Source organism: Gymnoscopelus braueri (assembly GCF_963280865.1).
Source record: "Gymnoscopelus braueri genome assembly, chromosome: 18".
NCBI classification, from domain to species: domain Eukaryota; kingdom Metazoa; phylum Chordata; class Actinopteri; order Myctophiformes; family Myctophidae; genus Gymnoscopelus; species Gymnoscopelus braueri.
Genome location: NC_137618.1, coordinates 43,026,141 through 43,048,640, shown reverse-complemented (window position 1 = coordinate 43,048,640; position 22,500 = coordinate 43,026,141). Strand labels below are relative to the sequence as shown.

The window sequence follows — 22,500 nt, the reverse complement described above, 5'->3', positions numbered from 1 at the left end:
GAGGGAGGGAGAGAGGGAGGGAGGGGGAGAGAGAGATGATGAAGGAACGACATACAGCTGTGCGCAATGACTGCACAGACAGACAGACAGACAGGAGAAGCACAGGCTGCACAGCTGATTTTCAGCGTTCGCTGTTGTGATAACTATTAAAGTTTCTAAAACGTAACTTTCAAGTGACGTTTATAGGGGGAAACATGATGAAAGGTGTGTGTGTGTGTGTGTGTGTGTGTGTGTGAGAGAGAGAGAGAGACACACACACTGCAGGCAAAGGGGCGGGGGGCCGGGTGAAGTCAAGGCACAGACGGGTCGCCTATGTTGTTTACGGACAAAGGATGTTATGAGACAACAAAAATTAAACCTGCCTTAACAGTTGCGTGCATTAGCACACAATAAGGCTAAAGGAAACATTCTGTCTAAATCACTAAATCTCCAGTTTGCTAATTCACTACTTCTACTACTACTTCCCTATTTGAAACTTTCAATTTCTCTAAATATTATACACTTTCACGCCAGCCTACCCAGCCAGCACGCCCATTGCGTCCCATATGGTTTCAAGGTGGGCTAAACCATATGGGCCCCATGTCGGCAATGTCAGCGGGATCCACTTGGGTCCCAACTGGGATGCCCATGTGGGATATAAGTGGCTTCTATCTGGGCCTTAGGTGGGTCCCACCTAGGCAATTCTATGTGGGACCAAGGTGGGTCCTAACTGGGTTGCCCATGTGGGCTATAGGTGGGTCCTACCTGGGCACTAGGTGGGCCCCAACTAGGCAACTCTATGTGGGACTGAGGTGGGTCCTAACTGGGTTTGCCCATGTGGGCTTTAAGTGGGTACTACCTGGGCCCTAGGTGGGCCCCAATTTGGCAATTTATGTGGGGCTGACATGGGACCCATATGGTTTCAAGGTGGGCTGAACTATATGGGCCCACTTGGGCTTTCCCGTGTGGGCTATACGTGGGTTCTACCTGGGCCTTAGGTGGGCCCCACCTAGGAAATTATATGTGGGACCGAGGTGGGTCCCAACTGGGTTGCCCATGTGGGCTTTAGGTGGGTTCTACCTGGGCCCTAGGTGGAACCCAACTAGGCAATTTTATGTGGGACCGAACCTTATTGGACAGACAGGGGGACAAACACACAGGGACAGAGACAGAGGGGAGCGCAGGACACTCAGTGTTGCCATGTCCTCTGATTATAAGCGAATTTGCCTTACTTTTCACCACAGTGTTGCCATGTCCCACAATTATAAACGACTTTGCCCTACTTTCACGCAATACTCTCGCTCACACTGTGAGGTGGCTGTAAGGTGGATCTGCGATGCGAAGTGTACGACGCTTCACGCTAGATGTGAGGGCCGCGCAGCGGCCCGAACTTCTAGTATAGGCAATGCAAGGCATGGCAGTTTCATTTATATAGCACATTTAAACAACAAGGCAATTCAATGTTTTTTACACAGAACATCAAGCAAAGGAAACACAATTATACAATGACATTAGGATGTATAAAAAAAAAAAACAGATACAGTTACAGTGCAGAAGAGAAAGAAAAAGACAGAAAGGTCTTTAGTTGTGTTTTATAAGAAATAAGAGTGGCAGCAGACCTGCACTTTCCTGGGAGTTTGTTACAGATATGTGGTGCATAAAAACTAAATATTGCTTCTCCACATTTATGTTTGGTTTTATGGATAGAAACCAGACCTTTCCCAGATGACCTGAGAGATCTGGATGGTGCACGTTATTGCACAAGATCAGAAATGCATTTTGGACCTAAACCATTTCAAGCTTTATAGTATTTTTAAATCTATTCTTTGACACACAGGGATATAATCTTAGAACAGAAATCAAAACGTTAACATACTGTGACAGGCTCAATGGTAGGACAGATGGCAGCAAGTTCGTTATTTCCAAGAACCTAACAGACTACTTGACATGCCTTTATGCCTATACCACAGAATTGCTTCAAACTATTTTTTAACACTTTTTAAAAGACTAAAGTCTGACTTTCCCAGATGACCTGAGAGATCTGGATGGTGCACGTTATTGCACAAGATCAGAAATGCATTTTGGACCTAAACCATTTCAAGCTTTATAGTATTTTTAAATCTATTCTTTGACACAGGGATATAATCTTAGAACAGAAATCAAAACGTTAACATACTGTGACAGGCTCAATGGTAGGACAGATGGCAGCAAGTTCGTTATTTCCAAGAACCTAACAGACTACTTGACATGCCTTTATGCCTATACCACAGAATTGCTTCAAACTATTTTTTAACACTTTTTAAAAGACTAAAGTCTGACACCCTCTCACATCTTCCATACACTTTAGAAGACTTTGAAGAGCATTTGAAATCTGACACCCTTTCACATCTAAAGACAAATGTGTTTAATCACAGACTATAAGATTTTGCATACAGTGGAAGACATCAAAGTTACAGTACATCTGGTACTGGTTCCCATGAGAGGCCTTTCTCTGTGCAAAGCCCAGCTCATGAGCATGAGCATGAAAGCATTTTATTCACCAAATAAAAGACACAGACGGGCACAAACAAATGATTGCTGTGCGGACCTCCTAGATTAGATGGATGTGTGGTTCACTATGAAGCACAGATGGACATGGACACCGCTCAGGGACACACGGACGTGGGCGGTCATATTGGGTGCGTTTGGAAATATGCACTGAGAGTGCTGGTGTGCACTGTGGCCATTCGTAAATTCAGTGCAGTCGGTGCATTTGCCGTTCAAAAGTTCAGTGCTACAGGTGCACTGCGTGAGCACACTGGCCGACTGTCCAGTGTGTTGACTCCAACAATGGTGGAAGAAGTAATAGCTGAAACAACAACTTCGTTTGACACACTTTCTTGAGAAAAATTTCTGCGTGGAAGCAGGCAGACTTCCTGCATTTACTGACTTATTGTGAAAAGCCAAACCAGATCCAGAGACGGCAGCCAGGGAATTTACCAAATCCTTTTTGTGATATGGCGACATTTGGGCATTTTGGGGATTATTGTAGATCGGCTATTTTCACAATATCATACAGATGATAAAAAAGACTACCTTGACACTACCAAATCAAATGCATCACGTATAGTACGTCATAGACAAACTTGTTCAAATGTGTGTGTTGAGGTAGCTGGTTTATCCAGTGCACTCTGTAGTCACACCCATAGACATATACTGTAAAGGTAGACGCCTCCTCCGGCTCTGAGGCATCTGTATCTCGGGCGCGCACCAGCTTCCGTCCTCCCTCGGGAAATGTCCGCGTGCGTCACAGAAGGGGACGTTAGGTAGGCCAATCAGAGGCCTACCGAACGTCCCCTTCTGTGACGCACGCGGAAACCTCCCGAGGGAGGGCGGAAGCAATACCAGGTATTGCGATACAGGTCACTCCAATGAACTGCAGAGGCCAATGAGGTATCTAGGTTTCTATATCTATGGTCACACCCCAATCTGAATGCAAGTTTGATTCAGACCAGGTGTGACTGCTTAAATCAGCCATGACCCTCCCTTTACATTTATCAGTATATTATTGGCTCAAAACACGGGTCTTTATTCTCTCTTCTCTGTGTCAGATGTCCTTCCCACAATCCTTGTCTCTGTTAGAGTCCTTGTGTATTATGCATTTGATCAATTTTTCTTCCATTATGTTTTTTGGGGTATTTTTTTATAAAGAATTTTGAAAGATTCATCCTTATTTTCAAATGTGTTTCTGAATGGCGTTCATGGATTAGATGCCAGAGGCAGTGCCGGGTCATTAAAATGACAAAGGTGTCTGTCTACCTGGACTGTGGGGATCTTTTCAAGGTTTGCAGTTGAAGAATTCTTCAGCATGTGAATCGAGTAGAACTGTGAAGTGCTACATCATAATACTGACTTGTTCTCTCTTCTCTTAAAACCCTCAAACCCTTTACTTCAGTTGAGTGTTGTGATAGTCTTGTAGATAGTCTGTTTTCGCCATGTGTTAGCCTATTTTTGCTGAATATCCGCCCCATAACGACATACCCATCCAGAAGAGGGACGTAGAGTACAAGTGTTAAAGCGGAACAACTTAAAACGGAATGCAATTGACAGCTCCCACTTGATTCAAACAGGCCTATATGAGACATGCTTATTATAACTAATGCTTAAATAGTAATGCTTATTATAAGATGGCACAATGTCTACTCACTCTGTGTCTCACTGAGTCACTGGTTGGACAGTTCAGAAACCTGCCTACCAATGACATCATTGTTGGGGATCCCAAGCTACATAAACTACAGCCTTTCTCTTCCTAAAAAGTTGGCATGCTGAAATAGATTGACCCATTAAGACCGGGAACGCATCTGTGTCCTTTTAGATTTGAGCTATAACCATTATTTTATACTTTGGCTATTCAAAGATAGCAGATCTACAAGCTCATAGCCGCGCTGTGATCTGCTATTTCTTTTCGTGAACATCGTGAACATTTGTGCAAATATTGTGTTAATATTGTTTTAAATGATTTTTAACTCAAATCTTTGCTTCTGGGGATTCTATTAATGTCTTCTGAATAACAGTTAAAAAAAAGAAAAAAACATATGTTGCTATAATATATTCAGTGACACGATAGTTCATGTAGACACGGAAGGCAGAATGTTTATGTACTTCATTCACACTCCCCGGACCCCCCCCCATCAGTTATACAGTCGTACTCCTTTAAGTCAGTACGTTCATTCTCATTCGCTTCAAGCTAATTACTCACGCCCTCATACCCACAGTGCAACTCGGGCGGTTCTTTTAAGCAGCCTCTGTTCTCTGTTCAGTCTACGTACTTCGCTGTCTAAGCGGTGTGTTCAGCTGCTTGTTTTCAAATTCCCTCCACCTCCCCGGCCTCCTCCCCGTGGCATCTAGTTATTATTGTTATAGGTTGATTCTGTGTTGTACTGTGGTTCTATGATTCTGTGTATTGTACTGTGTTTTTGGATTGTACTATGATTGTGGTTGTTTAATTATGCATTGAAGGTTCAATGTTATGTTAAACTGTATTTTATGCTTATGTTTCATGCTTTCTGTCTCTTCTCTGTCTCTCCCTCTCTCTTTTCCCCCGACACGGTCGAGGCAGAAGGCCGCCACCCTAGAGCCTAGGGTCTGCCTGACGTTTTCTCCCAGTTAAGAGGGAGTTTTTCGTTGCCACTGTCGCAAATTGCTTGCTCAGGGTGGGATTGTCGGGTATCTTCTCTACATGTAAAGTGTTGAGACAACTTGTTGTGATTTGACACTTTAATTGAATTGAATTGAATTGAATTGAATGCTCTGGGGGTTTGTGATTGAATGATCTGTGACATGTTTGCACAGGAATCTGTAATATCACATGAGCAGAGTCACACCGCCAAACTTGAATGCAATATCATTGCATATATGGGTTATGGTTAATATGGTAATGGTCAATAAATGGTAAATGGTTCATTAACTGTCTGGTTATTTCTGAGCTGAAGTGTCTAAATGAACAGTGGTTCTCAAACTTTTTTCATGTCAAGGACCACCCACAATGATATGTACTGTATTTGTCCGCGGACCCCCATCTCAAAATATTTAGTTCCAGGGACTAAATATACATATACCTTGACATTTTATTTTTACCATTCATTTTGTTATATTAATATCAAATCCAAATATTTGGGGGCCCACTTGCAATATCCTTACGGCCCACAGGTTGGGCTGGAATCACCGGCCCAAAGGAATAATTCACCCTTTTTTGGAAAGAATCCTCCATTAAAAGTGATGCTTGCTGCTCTAGTCAATCCTCTTCATTAGATGAGACAAAATGCAGTAAATGAAACACTTTGTAGTTAGAGCACAGAGACATGAGAGCAGGTGGAAAAAGCAAAGAGGACTCTGAGCAATGAAGGCTTTGGACGCACGCACGCATGCACGCACGCACGCACGCACGCACGCACGCACGCACGCACGCACGCACGCACGCACGCATACACACACACACAGGCACGCACACACGCACAGACCTCCAACCACCGTCCGTTTAATAAAAAGTAATCCGATCTGCATGAAGTCACATTATGACCAATCCGGCCCAGGACCTGAGATGTGTTTGACAACCTGAGTTAGAGGAACTGAACCCAGGTTTTCCTTCTGAACATCACAAGTACCATTCTTGTAGAGCAACCTACGAAAGAAAACAGAAAGCACGATGATGCCCTTTGAATCTTTGCTCACATTCTTTCCCTAAAGGCCCAAACGGTTTCATTAATAAGTTATGTGTGAGAAAGAGGATGTCTGCTGCTGAGAATTGGAGAACAGAAAGCAAACAACAGAATACCAAGAATGTGTCATTGTTTCTTCAGTAATAAATACTGTCTGGAAATGCTTCTCAGGGAATCTGCTCTGAACATAATCTTGGTTTAGGGCGCACTCCCACCAAAACATGGTCGGCTTTTGTTAAACGCAGGTTGTGCGCGGCCACAGTTTTTTGCAGCCAGCGGATTCTAAAAAACGGGAGTGCCCCACCTGTCACTCACTTTCAGGACCCTCCCCGTAGCCCGCACCGCCTTCTGCCTTGAGCACCATGGTACTTCCTGAGTCTTGGGACGGTCCGCCAAATGGACAAGTCGTGTAGAGCAGATAAACGCACGGTCTGCGCGACATGCGGAAAGATCCGCTCTTGTGTGAATCCACGCATTTACATTGACAAAGCATTGGCAGATTCCGCCCCAGAGGTTTAAAAGTGCGGTGGGAGCGCGCCCTTACTCAAAGTTACATTTTATTGTCACATCACAAGTTTACTCTATAAAAGAGTGAGGTACCGTACGTTATTTTGTGGTGTGGACTCGAGATTTTGGACTTTAAACTCGACTTGACTTGAATGTACTGTTTATACAGGCAAAGAATACTTCTACCAATTACAGTTCAATTGCACATTAACACATTTTTCTGTAAGGGTGTACCGTAATTGTTCATCTCAACTGGTTTGGACAATGTTGCACTGTGAAGTCAAACAAATCCAACCACGCTCACAGTATAGTATCTTAATTGTATGATTCTATACAGTATTACGTTGATTTTCAAAAGAAGTTGTGTCTGGCGCATAAATTCACGCCGAAGGCCGCCTGCGCTCTGCGTTTTCCACAGAGCAGTGTCATGCATCCTTCTGGTATGAACCGTGGAAGAATCCCTCCTTGCCTAAGATAAAAATCTGCAGGGTGTGCAGATCCTATCGGAATGACAGTGGGCAGCCATTTCTCAATACCTCATCTAGAGTTTAATTACATCCATGCTAACCCCACGGGGGTTAATCAACAACGAAAACTTGTTGTATTTCTCTTGTGGATCTCTGTGTTGAAGCCATATAAACATCTCGCGGGCCTGGGTTGCCGCCTCATTGGATTTGCATGTGACGGGGTTGGCGGTGTGTGGTTAAATAATTGGCTTAAACTAATATTGCACTGGAGAGCCTGGAGATGGAAGTTGACAAAGCTTAATTTCTCATCTCAGCAAAGGAATGAGAGATCTTAATTCTAGGCCTGATTGAACTGCAAATGTAATTGCGCTGCAGGGTGAATGCACGCGCGGAACGCAGAAAGAGTATCCATCAGCTTTTTCTCGAATTTAAGTTGAATCTGGTGCTTTATCAACAAGAAAATGTGTATTTCCGACTACTGGGTTGATTGCTTCGTAGCCCTTTCCTTCCTCCTCATGAATAAGGCAAACGTGAAGGTTAAGTGAACAGCCTTTAATTGGGCTTGATTGCAATCTGTGTGGGAGCCGGAAACAAACTTGAATGTCTTTCTAAAGCTTTACTGCTATTGTTTAATGTTTAATGCACTGTTTCTCAACCGGCTTGATATGTGTCACACGTTGTGAGTTTGTAGATCTGCAATTTGTTTTATGTATAACTCCGGCTTTTAAGATCATTAATATTAATCAAAATAGATGAATAAAATAGAAATGACTGTGTTATGCCTTCTTAGTTGGGTTGGTGTGGTCCTTGAGGATTGCTCAAAATAATGCTGGTGGCCCAGAGCGCCAAAAAGGTTGAGAAACCCTGATTTAATGAAAATAAATATTCTATTTCTGTGTTTCAGGTCAGTGGGGACAGTGCATAGGGGAGGAGTGTGGCTCCGGGGGCCTTCAGACCAGGACAGTGTGGTGTGTCCACACCGAAGGCTGGACCACCCACCACTCGCACTGCCAGCACACCGAGAAGCCCGAGAGCCAGCGCCACTGCTTCCGGGTCTGCGAGTGGCACCAGAACCTGTTCGAGTGGGACGTGTCCGACTGGGGCGCCTGCGTCCTCGTCCCGTTCTTCTCCAACGAGCTCAAGCTGCGGACCGCCGGCGACTGCGTCACGGCGCAGCACGGCATCCAGAGGCGCCGGGTGCGGTGCGCCCGCACCTCCAACGGAACGTCGGTCGCCACGAGGATATGCGAGTTCTTCTCCCAGAGGCCGGCCGTGGAGCAGGCGTGCCTCATCCCCTGCCCTCAGGACTGCGTGGTGTCGGACTTCACCTCGTGGTCGGGCTGCAGCAGGACGTGCGCTGCGGGCCTGCAGCACCGGACCCGCCACGTCCTGGCCACGCCCATGTACGGAGGCTCCAGCTGCCCCAACCTGACCCAGATCAGGACTTGCTCCGCCCACGTGGACTGCCCCGCGGGGGAGGGCGAGTACCGCTACAGCCTTAAGGTGGGGCACTGGAGCGAGTGTCGGCTGCCGCATCACAAGGGCGTCCTGCCGAGCGGGAGGACGACGCTCAATTTCAGCAACGGCACCGAGGAGAACAACACCGTCAAGCGGCACGCCGCCCAGCAGCACGCATCCCACCATCATCCCCATCATCACCATAATCACCACCACCATCACACGCACAACAGTCCCATGTCATGGGAACTGGAGGTGGGCTACCAGACCCGGCAGGTCCGCTGCACTCGGAACGACGGGAAAAACGCCATGTTGAGGTAGGCATGAACGAACGCCATGTTGAGGTAGGCATGAACGAACGTCATGTTGCGATTTGGTGTAGAAGGGGGAAAAAGAGCAGACCTAGTGCATAGCCCTGTTCAACTAGTAGGTATTAGTTTACAGGGTTTACTGTGAGTTGCCTGGTGTCTCACTTCTGGGCATAGGCGAATATTTGGTGGAAATAGCAGATCGACAAGCTCACAAAGCGTTGCGACACGTTGTGATCTTGTTGATCTGCAAGATCAGATGTGGGACATCTGTCAACGAAGTACAATAGGGTCTTAAAGCGGTTAAAATCTTAGGTCTTAAAATCAGGAGTAAATCCCAGATTTAAACCAATGTGCAGAAGAAGCAGCCGCTTTGTATGAAAATAATAATTGGTGTGCATGCTGTTTTGGGGAACAGGCCCGTGAATCAGATATGATTAAAGAGCTTAGTCGTGTTAATCTCCTCCGAACGGACGCGCTGTGAACAGGTGAACAGTGAATGTGTCGGAGGTTTGTTTATTATATCGTGTCTCCATGCACGCTCCCTTCGGTCCCCTAATGCGACTTGTGGATAATCGAGGGTCACTCACCAACACTTTGCATGGTGGTTTTTTACTGTGGAGGTGGGCTGGGGGGAAAACCAAGCGGTAATTATTTTATGCCTGTTAACTTTTCAATTATGGTAAAGTGATGTGTGAGCCTGTGTTTGCAGTGGCCTATTTGCATGGTAATGCCGCTACTATTGTGGTAAATGTCAAACCTCGTAAGGCCTGCTGTTCCGGCTAACGCTGGTATTTAGGTTTGATAGCAATGGATTTGTCTCAGCATTAAAACACGCAAGCACACACACACGCACACCCACTCGTCAGTGTCGGGTGGAAACCTTGTATGTAAAAAACCTTTACTTTTCAGGAAATGGAAGAAAAAAAGAAGACATTACAATAAGTTATTTAGTCACAAGCTCTACTTTTCATTTGTAAAAATCCACAGACAGTCAACCTGGCATCTCTATTTTGGGCACGTCCTTATAGATGGAAATTGATAATTACCATTTTCTATGGCAAAAATAGCAGATCTACAAGATCAGTGGTTCTCAAACGTTTTCATTCCAAGGACACCTACATGAATATGGACTTGGCCCGCGGACCCACATCTGTAAATACTTTGTGACAGTCAGGGACCCCCCGGAAGAGAAGATTTGTGTTATCGATAGATGTGGAGTTTTGCCCGACAGACAGGCAGCAACGACTTGCACTCATACACTATTACACAAGTATGTGTGTGCACGCAAGCACATGTGCACGGATTGCGCGCACACACATACTGTACACGCACGCACGCGCGCGCGCACACACACACACACACACACACACACACACACACACACACACACACACACACACACACACACACAGCCTCTTCTCTGAGCTACAGTACATAATATTTAATCTATTTTGAATGGCATTTTATTTATTTTATTTTTAAAATTTAGAGTAGCCAAAAAATGTTTACCCCTTTTTCTCCCCAATTTAGTCGTTATGCCAATTAATTCCTCCCCACACACATTTCTGTGTTCGCATCCTACTGACTCACCTGCCAGTGAGGAGCCCCCACCAGGAGGACGTAGAGCCTTCGCCCTACTCCTCCCGCTGACAGGTGCCGCCCCAGCCCCCGTAGGAGTATGTGTAATGAGCATTATCACCCTCCTCCCCGCCCGGCTTCCCTCCCCCGGACACGGGCCAATTGTGTTTGTGTAGACGCTCGACAAAGCCGGATGCACCACGGTGGATTCGAACCCACAACCTCCATGGTGGTGGGCAGGGACTTTACCACTTTCCCACCCAAGCGCCCTGCACTAAATATTTTCTGATGGTTCGCGGCCCAATTTTGGGGGGTCTTTAACCCATTGAGACCTGGAACGCATCTGTGTAATTTTTTTATTTGAGCTAAAAAGCTGTATTTTACACTTTGGCTATTCAAAAATAGCAGATATACAAGCTCATAGCGCGGCACAGAGTGATACTGTACTGCATCTGATTCCATATCGTCTCTGCGGGTGGAAACCTCTAATGTCTACAACCGTTACTTTTCAGGATGCAAAATTCAAAAGCATCAAAAGTAGCAGATCTACAAGCTCAAGCTTGTAGCTCTGCTACTTTTGATGCTTTTGTGTGACGCTGTAGTATGATCAAGTAGGGCGTTAATTTATGAAAAACCTAAAAGTTAAAATATGGCGTCCTCTTATCTCTACCATATTGGAATTACACAGTTTTATGGTTCTGAATCTGTAAAGACTTTTAAATTTTGTAAGGCCGTAAAGACTTTTACATGTTGTGGCCGTGATCAGGACAGTCCAGCTGATTGATGGTCCTCAGTAAAACAGAAAACAGTCTTTACAAGAGAGTGGTTGGAGTTGAGATCTTCTAAATGCCAGCCCATAAATCACTTTCATCATCGTCTTATGTTTGACACCGTCAGTGGTGGAAAGTAACTACTACTACTCAAGTACTGTAAAATGTTGAGGTATTTGTAATTTACTTGAGTATTTCCAATTTCCAATACTTTTACTTCTACCCCACTACATCTCAGAGGCAAATATTGTACTTTTACTCCACTACAATTATTTGAAAACTTTAGTTACTACAGTAGTTACTTTGTGAAACATACATTAACCACTTCAGCCATGGCTATTTGAAAATAGCCTCACAACGCGCCACTTTGCGGCACGTTGTGAGCTTGTAGATCTGCTATTTTCAAAGGATTTTGAAACATGTGAAATGGGATATTGTGCATAATGACTACTTTTACTTTTAGTACTTAAGTATGTTTTGACGCCAATACTTTTGTACTTTTACTCAAATAAATTTTTAATACCAGACTTTTACTTGTAACAGAGTATTTCTGTATGGTGGTATTGATACTTTTACTTAAGTAAAACATCAATCACTGGAAACCATTGCTGTCGGGAGGAAAAAAGTTACTTGTCAGAAAATTGAGGGGGAAAAAGAACGTGTGTTCAAACTTCAAATGGATCGAATGCAGTTGTTATTTAGTCAAAAGCTCTTGTTAATATTTTTCATAAAATATTCATACAAACCCACAGGCCCACTAACCAGTTTCAACCTAGCCGAGCATGTCATTGTAGGCGAAAACCTTTTTTTAAATATCTTAAAAAATAGCGACATTTGCCGATCTAAAGCTCGCAATGTGTCACATCATAACACGTTGTCGCGAGCCTGTAGATCTGCCTTTTCCCGCTGCTTTTGCGCGCAACACCATCGAACAAGTATACAGGCATAAAATAGGTGGCGTTAATGAATTTATTCAAGGAAGATAGAAAAAAAAATAAAGAAAGACACAAAGATTAAAACATGGAGATACAAGTTTTCCGCCTGACAATGACGATATTGGATTGCTGAAACGCTTGTCAGTTTTGATTTGGAGCTTTCTTCATCCTCTCTGTCCAGCTTGGCCGCGGAGATTAAAAAGACAATAATCAGGGAGATGAAGGTGGTGTGATTGTGTTTGATACCGCCGTATTACCCACAAACCCAGGCTGAATCGCTTGGCTGTTGTGCCTCCAACGAAGGCCAATTTATGCTCCGGCTCGCGTCGATAGTATAGCAGACCTGCAAGCTCACAACGTGTCGCGGACGCGACGCGTTGTGAGCTTGCAGGTCTGCTATACTTTCGAAGCACGTATCGGAGGCTTGAGGAAATCATTTACAGCATCTCATCAACATATTCATTTATGCGCGCGAGCTTAGAGCCCCTTGAATATAAATTTCCCACCTGAATCATTCTGCCTCATTCTGCTTTTCTAATTACAGTCTAATTACCAAGTAAAATCCCGCCTAAAAATGAGCATCGGCACTTGCATTACAACACACCTAACAAATTAAATTGTCCAAATTAAACAATGGAAATTGTAATTATGTGACTAATGCATTTATTCATATGTTCTAAGTGAACGTATGGATTCTGCTCTGTGCCCGAACCCTTGCAGATTGGTGTATGCAGGCTTCCATTTGGTTAAATTAAAATAAAATGAAATAAAATAAAAAAAGAGAGGGGACACTTTCTTAAACGGTTAAGCCCTATATACATCTTTGAATGACAGCAGGACAACACAGAAATGTGTGTGGGGAGGAATTAATTGGCGACTAAACGACTAAACAGCAAAAATCTACAAGCTCAAAACATATCGCATCGCAACACGTTGTGAGCTTGTAGATTGGCTATTTTCGTTATTTATTCATTGATTTCTTTATTTTTAATACATTTTTAAGTTTGACATTTTTATTTTTTTTAAATGCCCAAAAGAGGGACGCCAGGGTTAATGTGGTTAACATAAAATTATTTTATTATTAATGGTTAAATTTTGACATTATCAAACATAAGCATCAAACAGTCTACATGTCCCAAAAGAAAATGCATGTATTTAATTCAGTCTGACAAGGATAAAATATATTCCCACCGAAATATGAGTGACCAGTGTGGGGGATATCAAAAGCAGAGGGATGGAGTTGGCCCCTTTCCCATCGACTCCTAGCAAATCTAACCCTGTCAATCAGATACATGATGATGAATATTACGTCTTACTTGGCTTCAGACGATCAGTGGTGGACAAACTACTCAACCCCCCAGTACTTGAGTCAAAGTATAGATGCTCCTGGTCAAATAAATGCTCAACTACAAGCAAAAATTGCTCAGTCCAGTTTGTAGAGTACTTGCTTTTAAAAACACTGAAGTACTAAAAGTACAAATTACAATGTTTATCTTCATTTTAATATCAATGCATTGCTGTATATAATGGTGAAAATAGAAGACCTACAAGCTGTGAGCTGACATCACAATATTTGAAATGATGGGCGTAAGTTCACAATGTACTTTTCCCTCTCTAAAAATCGCGAGGAATACAATTTATTTGAAACTTAGTGGAATGAAAGACAAAAGTATCCAAAAAATACAAATGCTCAAGTGCTAAAGTACAGATACTCCAAAAATGTACTTAAAGTACAGCACTCAAGTACAGCAAATGTACTTGGTTGCTGTCGCACACTGCAGACGATAATAATAATGTGTCACAGTGCAGTGGAAGCAGAAAAGGTTGCTCCTCCGTCATAAAAGTGGAGATATCTAGCAGTCTGCTCTGTGACTTAGATGGTATTTCTCAGAGTTGATGTGTTATTTCCAAACTCCTGTTCTAAGCAGCCAAAGTCTGCCTCACATAGCCTAATCAAATGCCAAAGTCAGCTGGCATCTGTCATGCTCTCCCCCCCCCCCTCTCCCCCCCGACGTTCCCTCTCCCACTCTCTGCCTGCAAACCTTATTTATCAAAGTCTGAGAGGGTGACAATGGCATGAACTTTATATAAAATTATAGTTTCTTTCTTGTGTCAGAGATATATGTTTTCAAAGTTCGATTTGCTGGGGGGAAAAATCGAACTTCTGGTCATTTATTTTTTATGGCTGGTGGGGATAATGTTTTATTCTTGCTTCTGGTCAGACTGAATTAAATACATGCATTTTTATCTATTAAAAATGTATGTTAACCACATTGACCACGGGGCATCCCGATTTTGGGCGAATTTTCCAAACTAGAGGTTCGGGTTCGCGATGTGGCCCTCACGCCTGTACATCGCACCACCAATTCCACCAATATGCCCATATATGGAAATCTCTGTATCTGTCAGTCCTTCTCCATTTTCTGCCCATATAGGGAGATCGCTGATGTCATCAGTATATGCCCATATATGGGCATGCCCCCTTTTGTGCCCATATATGGAGCTGACTGATTTGTTTGCGCCTGATGCCATGATGACACATTGAGAGGGTTAGACAACACACTCCATTTTTGGGCGTAGCCACATTGGGAACGGTTATGGCTGAGTCATAGTGACATGAGCGTGACGACGTGGTCTCTCGGCCAGTCGGCCAATCCTCCCTGAACACATTCCATGCCAGAGTTTAATATCATAATGTACTCACCAGTGCCAGCGATTTATTGTTGTTTTTTTGTTTTTTTCACCTCGCCACAGACCTCGCTAAATACCTTAAGATCGCGCGTTCAACTGTTTGTAGACACACAGGGTAGTTGTGTGAGTGGCCCAGAGAAGAAATTTTCAATCGGCGACATTCCATTTTGTAGTAGTCGCAGTTTATTTTAAACAGCGTTCAGCGCGGAGAAAAACAACACAGAGATAATGGCGGATTAGCGGAAGCTTTAGAGCGGCGGTGGATGGGAACGAAAATCTTCGATTGACATTCATTTCCGTTTCCGGTGTGCTACAATGAAATGTGTCACTGCGAGAGAGGCCTACAATGAAATGTGTCACTGCGAGAGAGGCCTACAATGAAATGTGTCACTGCGAAAAAGAAAAAAAAAGACCACTTCGCGTAGATCTACGCGACTGGCACGCTGCGCTGTTATTTAGGTTCGCGAAGAACTACGCGATTGGCACGCAATGTGTTAAGCCAATTTTAATATAAGATGTGTCAAAATGTGTAATTTTTTAAATGATAAAATAGTGAAAATATCAAATGACAAACTCACAACGTGTCACAAAGCGACTGTGAGTTTGACGATTAAAATGTTCACTATTTGTTGTACAGTACAAAGAAGTATATAGGGGTTAAAGGTAGGGTAATTAAATAGATCTATAATCTGATACTCATTGCTATAAAGTGTTTGTTCAGTATATAGGAGTCTCCCTGTCTCTCCAGCTCCAACAGAAAAGGTATTTTCAGGTCGGAATACCAATTGTATCCAATCAGGAGAGAGTACTCACACAGGACACATGATAAACAAGTGAATTTGGAAGTGATAACATGCAGACAAAATTGGAACTGGAACACTATAAAACTGAAGCTGATAAATGGGTACTTTCTCCTGATAGGCTGAAATTGGTAACCCACCTGAAAATGAATTTTCTGTTTGCTGGAGAGACAGGCAGACCCCTGTGACTGAACAAACACTCTATAGCAGGGGTCTTCAACAGGGGGTCCGGGACCCCTAGGGGGTCCTCATAGATACTGCAGGGGGGCTGCCAAATCTTTATAAGGATTTTATTTTAAAATGTTTACATGAACCACTTGAACCCTCGCATCCCTGTTCTGGGGGGAATTAGCTGAAAATAGAAGATCTACAAGCTCACAACGCGTCGCACCGCTGTTTCACCCCTGCTGGTTGCAGAAGCAATTAGGCTATATTCAAGCGGATGCGTAACCCATCCGCTTGAATATTGCCTAAAACCCATAGAATATAGCCTAAAACCCATAGAATATAGCCTAAAACCCATAGAATATAGCCTAAAACCCATCATGGGTTTTTGGACAAACTTTGCACTTAATTTTATTACCTTAATAAACATTGTCATGAATACTATGCTTCCAGTCGCTAGTTTAAAGTCTTCTTTCAATCACCGTGATAAGCATTTTGCTAAATTATGGTCCCATTTATTTTAAAATGAATGATAAAGTAGGGTATGTTTCTAGGGTTTCTACTGGTTCTACTGACTGAAGACCCGTCCTCGCTGCGGTTTCAGCCAATATTTAATTAATTTCCGTTTCCATTTCGGACCGGATATCAAAAAAAATTCAGTTTCCCTAAATTCTCTCTCCATCTCCATGTGCTCTCCTCCCACTGTCCATCCAGCCTCTGCACCCAGGAGGACGACACCCCGCTGACCTTCCAGGCCTGCGTGATGCCCAAGGACTGCCGGGTGTCTGACTGGTCGTCGTGGAGCCTCTGCTCCAAGACCTGCCGCGGCCGCGCCACAGACCTGTCCCCGGGGTACCGGGTGCGGACGCGGACCATGACGCACATCGCCGTGGGCGACGGAGGGAGACAGTGTCCCGCCCTGGAGGAGAAAGAGGCCTGTAACATCATGGGAGATCTACTTCCTCTCTGTCCCAGGTGATTGATTGAATGCTTTATTATTAGTCAGAAATGTCAAACAGCATGTGGTACAGTAAAGACATTAAAGCTAAAATGATGCAAAAAAAGGTCCTGGGGACTTGTTTCCATTGTGGTCTAACATAATATGTATTCAATTCACCAACATAACATACAAAATTAACACAATAATACATGTCATCACCAAAAATACAAACATATGTACAAAAGAGATTGGAAATAGATACATTTACCTCCAGATGTGGTCTCCTGATAGATGTTTGAAAGAATACTATATTTAATACTACTATATATGGGCGTATCGGGCTTGTTTATGGTTATGTCTGAGTCATAGTGACGGAACCTATATATGGGCTATTGGGCTTGTTTATGGTTATGTCTCAGTCATAATGACGGGGCTGTGGACTCCAGTCCCATTGGCTGATTTTAATACAGGGTATGGCTTAAGGGGTTAAGAAAATGCAGGAAATGGTTTGAGTTACAAATCAAAGCCTGGCAGTGGTGCTCAGATGTCCTCCCCCCTCCCAGAAGCAGAGGGGTTGTTTACATATGGATCTGTGATTTGAAGGCATATTCTCAGCTGTGACGCCAAATAATTATTTTTAATTTTCCTGTTTCAAGCCTTCTTCTCACTTGGACAATTGTGAGGAAAATGCCCAGAGGCTGTAAATATGGATATGTTAAAAACGTAAACAATGGAAATACATTTGGGATATGTTTCTTTTTTCATTCAGTATGTGTCTAAAATGTCTTTAATATAAATCGAGGGACCCTTGAATTCATTTTGTCGTTCCCGAGGATTGGGGGTTGGAGAGGTTGGAAGCTCATTGATATGTAAAGGTTGCTGCAGAGAAACGGGGTGGGGGGGCACGACTGCCATGCTATTCTGTGCGGTAAACAAAGTAGTCAATAGAGAATAATTTTTCCAGCCGTTGAAGTTGATTTTTTATTTGCTACATGGAACGCCTCAGAGCGGTGGATTTACATGATTAAGGAAAACTCATTACGGAAATTAAGCATTTGATAGATTACTACAGGCTGTTGTTCTATTAAACTCCCACCAATATTATTGGTCTCTGCATCTTAGCATTTTTCATAGTTAAAGCCAGAGCAGTTGGTTTGAAGTTTCTTCAACGTAATCAGAACAGCTAAAGGAGGGGGACCGCTCCGTTCGCATTACTTATTTTTCTTCATGTGTCAGACCCACATAATAGATCTATGCATCATTTTTTCAGTGCATTCAAGTCCACTTTATGAAAAATAATAGCAAACCTTGAAGACCATGCAGCTCTGCACTTGGCCCACAATATTTGTGCCTGTGCATGCATGTGCTGTACTGTATGTACGTATCCATTCCATACATATGCATAAGCATAATAGATGTACAAGCTCACAACAAGCTCACATTGCGATGCATTGTGAACGTGTAGATCTGCTATTTAGATATGCTATGTCAGTCTGTGTTTTTTTAAACATTTTTATTATAAATGTTGAACCAATAAAGTTTTAACAAGAGCTTGTGACTAATGACGCTGTTCTTTGAATATTACGAGCGAGATATTCACTTATGGGAGAGCTCCCATACGCGAATATTGAGCAAGTAAAATTATGAAAGAACTACATTTGTGTCCGTGTAGCTCATTCAGTAGAGTTCTCCCCTATGGACCACAAGGCACCGGCAATTCAATGCATGAGTAGCACGGCTTGGGTGCGGTAAGTCGTGCGGTAAGTACAGGGAGCTGATGGTAGGTGTTGCGCTCCACCTCAGCAATCCATCTCCCAGGGGTATAGCACATTGTAACGGAGACAGACCCCTGTGTTCTCGGCTGATACCGACAATAAGCCTATTCTACTTACTTGGAACACAGGTTCTTTATTTCCATTTCCTGGGAAGTAACAGTCTTCCTTGGACATGCAAGGGTTCCGACCAACAGCCACGATATGCATGCACACTTGTGCAGTGGTGTAAAAAGTACTACATTTCTTTACTTAAGTAAAAGTATCAATACTGCAATGTCAATATTTGTTTGTTTGCGGGGGCTTTTATGATAGGACAGTAGACTGACAGGAAATGGGGAGAGACACGCTGCAAAGGTCGTTGGGATCGGGACTCGAACTCGTGACACGTTGTCAGGCTGGCGTTGCAGCCTAGGGTGCCTGGACCACCACGCCGCAGCCCAGGCTAATACTGCAATGTAGATATACTCTGTTACAAGTAAAAGTCCAGAATTCAACATTTATTTGAGTAAAAGTACAAAAGTATGTAGATTGTACTTAAGTACAGTATTTGAGTCAATGTACTTAGTTACTTTCCACCACTGCACACTTGTGACATGCGTTATGTGTATGTGTTGCTCTTATCAAGTAATGTGTGTAATATCTCTCTCATGGCCAGGTATGTGTGGAGGACCACAGACTGGGCTGGATGCCGCGTGGCTCCTCTGCTGAGCCAGCAGGACCGGCGGCTGGGGAACACCAGCGCCCTGTGTGGAGGAGGGGTCCAGACCAGAGAGACCTACTGTGTCCAGCTCCATGACGACTCCTCTGCCCCGCATCACAGGAAGGAGGGTAAGATGAACGAGAGGGCCTCTAGCTCAGTGGTTCCCAAACGTTTTCATGTCAAGGACCCCCACATTGACACTTATTAGCCGGCGGACCCCCATTTGAAAAGATATGCCAGGGCCCCCCCTCACGCCAACTCTGAGAGTGTACAAATGACGGGTCCATTTGGTTCCATTTGTACACTCTCTGAGTTACAGACCCACAAGGGTCCATTTGGTTCCTAACTATCCCTCATTTAGCTGGGGACCCCCTGGAACTCCCTCAAGGACCCCTGGAGGTCCCCGGACCCCACTTTGAGAACCAATGCTCTTGCTCACCTTAACCCCAGTGGTTCTCAAACTCTGTTTGTGTCAAGGACCCGCAAAATTGTGCAAAATGTATTTAGCAACAGATGCTCATCTGAATATTGTCTGCCAGCGCGTCCCCCATACAAAATGTGTGTTGTTAAAACGTTTTTTTTTTCACATATTTCTTTTCTTTTTTGCATTTTTTGAAAATAGCAGATCTACAAGTAGCCTACTCATTATGAATGGTCTACTTAACAATTTTATTTTTTGACAAAATTCGTCACTTTGCAGACCAGAGCTTGTAGATCAGATATTTTTGTATAGATTAAAATATAATATAGGGCTTAATTGGTTAATGCATGTTCTGTAATAATCTCAATCTGCAAAGTAACTTGTAACTAAAGTTTTCAAATAATTGCAGTGGAGTAAAAAGCACAATATTTGCCTCTACTTGTCAACACGAACACAATTGGCCCGTGTTCGGGGGAGAGAAGCCGGGCGGGGGAGGGTGATGCAATTGTCATTGCATTTAATCCTACGGGGCACCTGTCAGCAGGGAGTGTTGGGCGGGAGGAGTAGGATGAAGCCTCTATGTCCTCCCAGTGGGGGCTCCTCACTGATGGTAGATGAGTCAGTAGGATACAACAGCAGTGACAGTAACACACAGAAATGTGTGTGGGGAGGAATCAATTGGCATAACGACTAAATTAGGGAGAAAAGGGGGTAAAAACTTGAGTAACAATACCCGAGTAAATGTACTTATTTACTTTCCACCCACTGGCTCCTCAATCACCGTAAGAAGGGTAAGAGGAGAGGCCACAGCCCACCTTAACCTGCTTCACTGGAAGCATATTCCACAGCCATAAATAAAGTGCAGCGTAAGGTCTGCTGCTGCATGCCCCCATGTAAACTCCTGCAATTAATTATTCAGCACAGAGCTGTAGCCTGTAGGCATGTATCTTTAAAAAAAATGTGCAGTGGAAGGGGGAAAAAAAGGAGGATTGTGCTTCGTAGTGTATTTTGCAGCCATACCTGTGTTCTACATGTGAATGCACTGCACGCTCCTGAGTGATGATTTAGAAAGATAGATACAGACAGACAGACAGGCAGATAGGCAGGCAGACAGACAGACCGATCAATCGATAGAACAATAGAGAGACAGACAGACAGACAGACAGACAGACAGACAGACAGACAGACAGACAGACAGACAGACAGACAGACAGACAGACAGACAGACAGACAGACAGACAGACAGACAGACCGATCAATCGATAGAACAATAGAGAGACAGACAGACAGACAGACAGACAGACAGACAGACAGACAGACAGACAGACAGACAGACAGACAGACAGACAGGATATTCAGGTGGCCAGGACAGCACCGCTGTATAAAACGCAGGACAGATACAGAGAGAGGGGATGCAACTAAGAATTTAATTGATAAATAAATGGAGTTAACAGGTAGCAGCGTCCAGGGATTAAGAGGAACAAAGGAGATTTAGTTTCAAATGTAACTCTGTATAACCAAACTGTTTTTATTAGGTTTTTGACCTATAAAGGAGACCAAAGGAAGATGAAATAGTCTGTGCATAACAGCTATTTCATTTATCTCCTTAATCAAGTGGCCTTGTAAAGTTTAATGGGTTTCATTACCTTGTAAAAAAAAAGAGTCTCCCTCCTCCTGGTAGGTGCGTTAATTTGTAATAAACACCACAGACGATTATTACATTTTGCCACCGTGTTAAATCTCAATCCGCTGACTTTACAGCACGTGCTCGGCGATGAGTCCAAGGGTGACTTAATTTTTTATATCCGAGGAGTATATTTTCTTAAATGATTTAACACCTCACACGGAAATAGCACCGGTGGGAATCTCCCTTTTTTTATTCATCAAAGATGTTCAGAGGGAAACACTGGGAAGATCAGAGTTTTTTTGCATGGTGGATAGATATATATATGTGCGGGACCTGCTGTGGAATATGAATGAACTATAGTTTGTTTGAATCAATGGCAGCCAGGGACACGCTGATCAATAAAAGTCAACAGCAATGTTTACCTAGATACGACCCTGCCAGCGTTAAGCTAATGTAAACAGATTGTAACATGGGGCCTGGGAGTCTGGTAACGTGGAAACCAATTTGTTCCCCTTGGATGTCTTACCCCACTGTAAGGGGATTGTCAGACATGAAAAATCACAATTTAGCCAACAAAAAGGAAGAAAGAGCTGTATTATGCACTTTATCAATGCGGTTCAAGCAAGCCTCTCATTCGTTACAAAGTAAAATCAAAGACCATGTAAATTACTTTTTGTCGGCAAGATGACAAAAATGCACAATGGACATTTAGTCCACTTCTCTTTTGCCTTTCATTTAAATGGAAATTTGGGGCTCATTGATGTGCGTAGGTGCATCAAAATGGAATATTAGATTTAATACATTCTCCTGTCGTAGGCAGGGGGGGGGGGGTCACACCCCCTTACCATACCCCTTGTGTGGGATGCTCATGCCAGGGCCCGTTATAGGTGGCCGCAGGGTTGCTGTTGTCTGCGAGAGAGCCGATTGGTTATTCAGTGCCTTAACCCATTCAATCCGGGAACGCATCACTGTCATTTTAAGATTTCTTTGGCTATTAAAAAATAGCAGATATAAAAGCTCATAGCGCGGCACTCGTAGATCTGCTATTTTAGAAACATCGTGAAAATGTGTGCAAATCTTTGAATATATACAGTTTTTATTTTTTAAGTGATTTTTTTTTACTCAAATCTTTGCTTCTGGAGGTCCCTGGAACAACATATTTTGAGATGGGGGTCCGCG

The 22,500-nt window shown here is 43.5% G+C and overlaps 1 protein-coding gene across 1 annotated transcript in view; it reads left to right on the top strand.

Annotated features, from left to right (window-relative positions):
• thsd7ba (thrombospondin, type I, domain containing 7Ba) overlaps window positions 1-22,500 on the top strand; it is a 271,757-nt gene that overhangs the window by 67,844 nt on the left and 181,413 nt on the right. Inside the window, exons 3-5 of the mRNA XM_080456937.1 lie at window positions 8,055-8,925; window positions 16,573-16,833; window positions 19,229-19,401. Coding sequence (XP_080313063.1) covers window positions 8,055-8,925; window positions 16,573-16,833; window positions 19,229-19,401 — 1,305 coding nt within the window. The remainder of the gene's footprint in view (window positions 1-8,054; window positions 8,926-16,572; window positions 16,834-19,228; window positions 19,402-22,500) is intronic.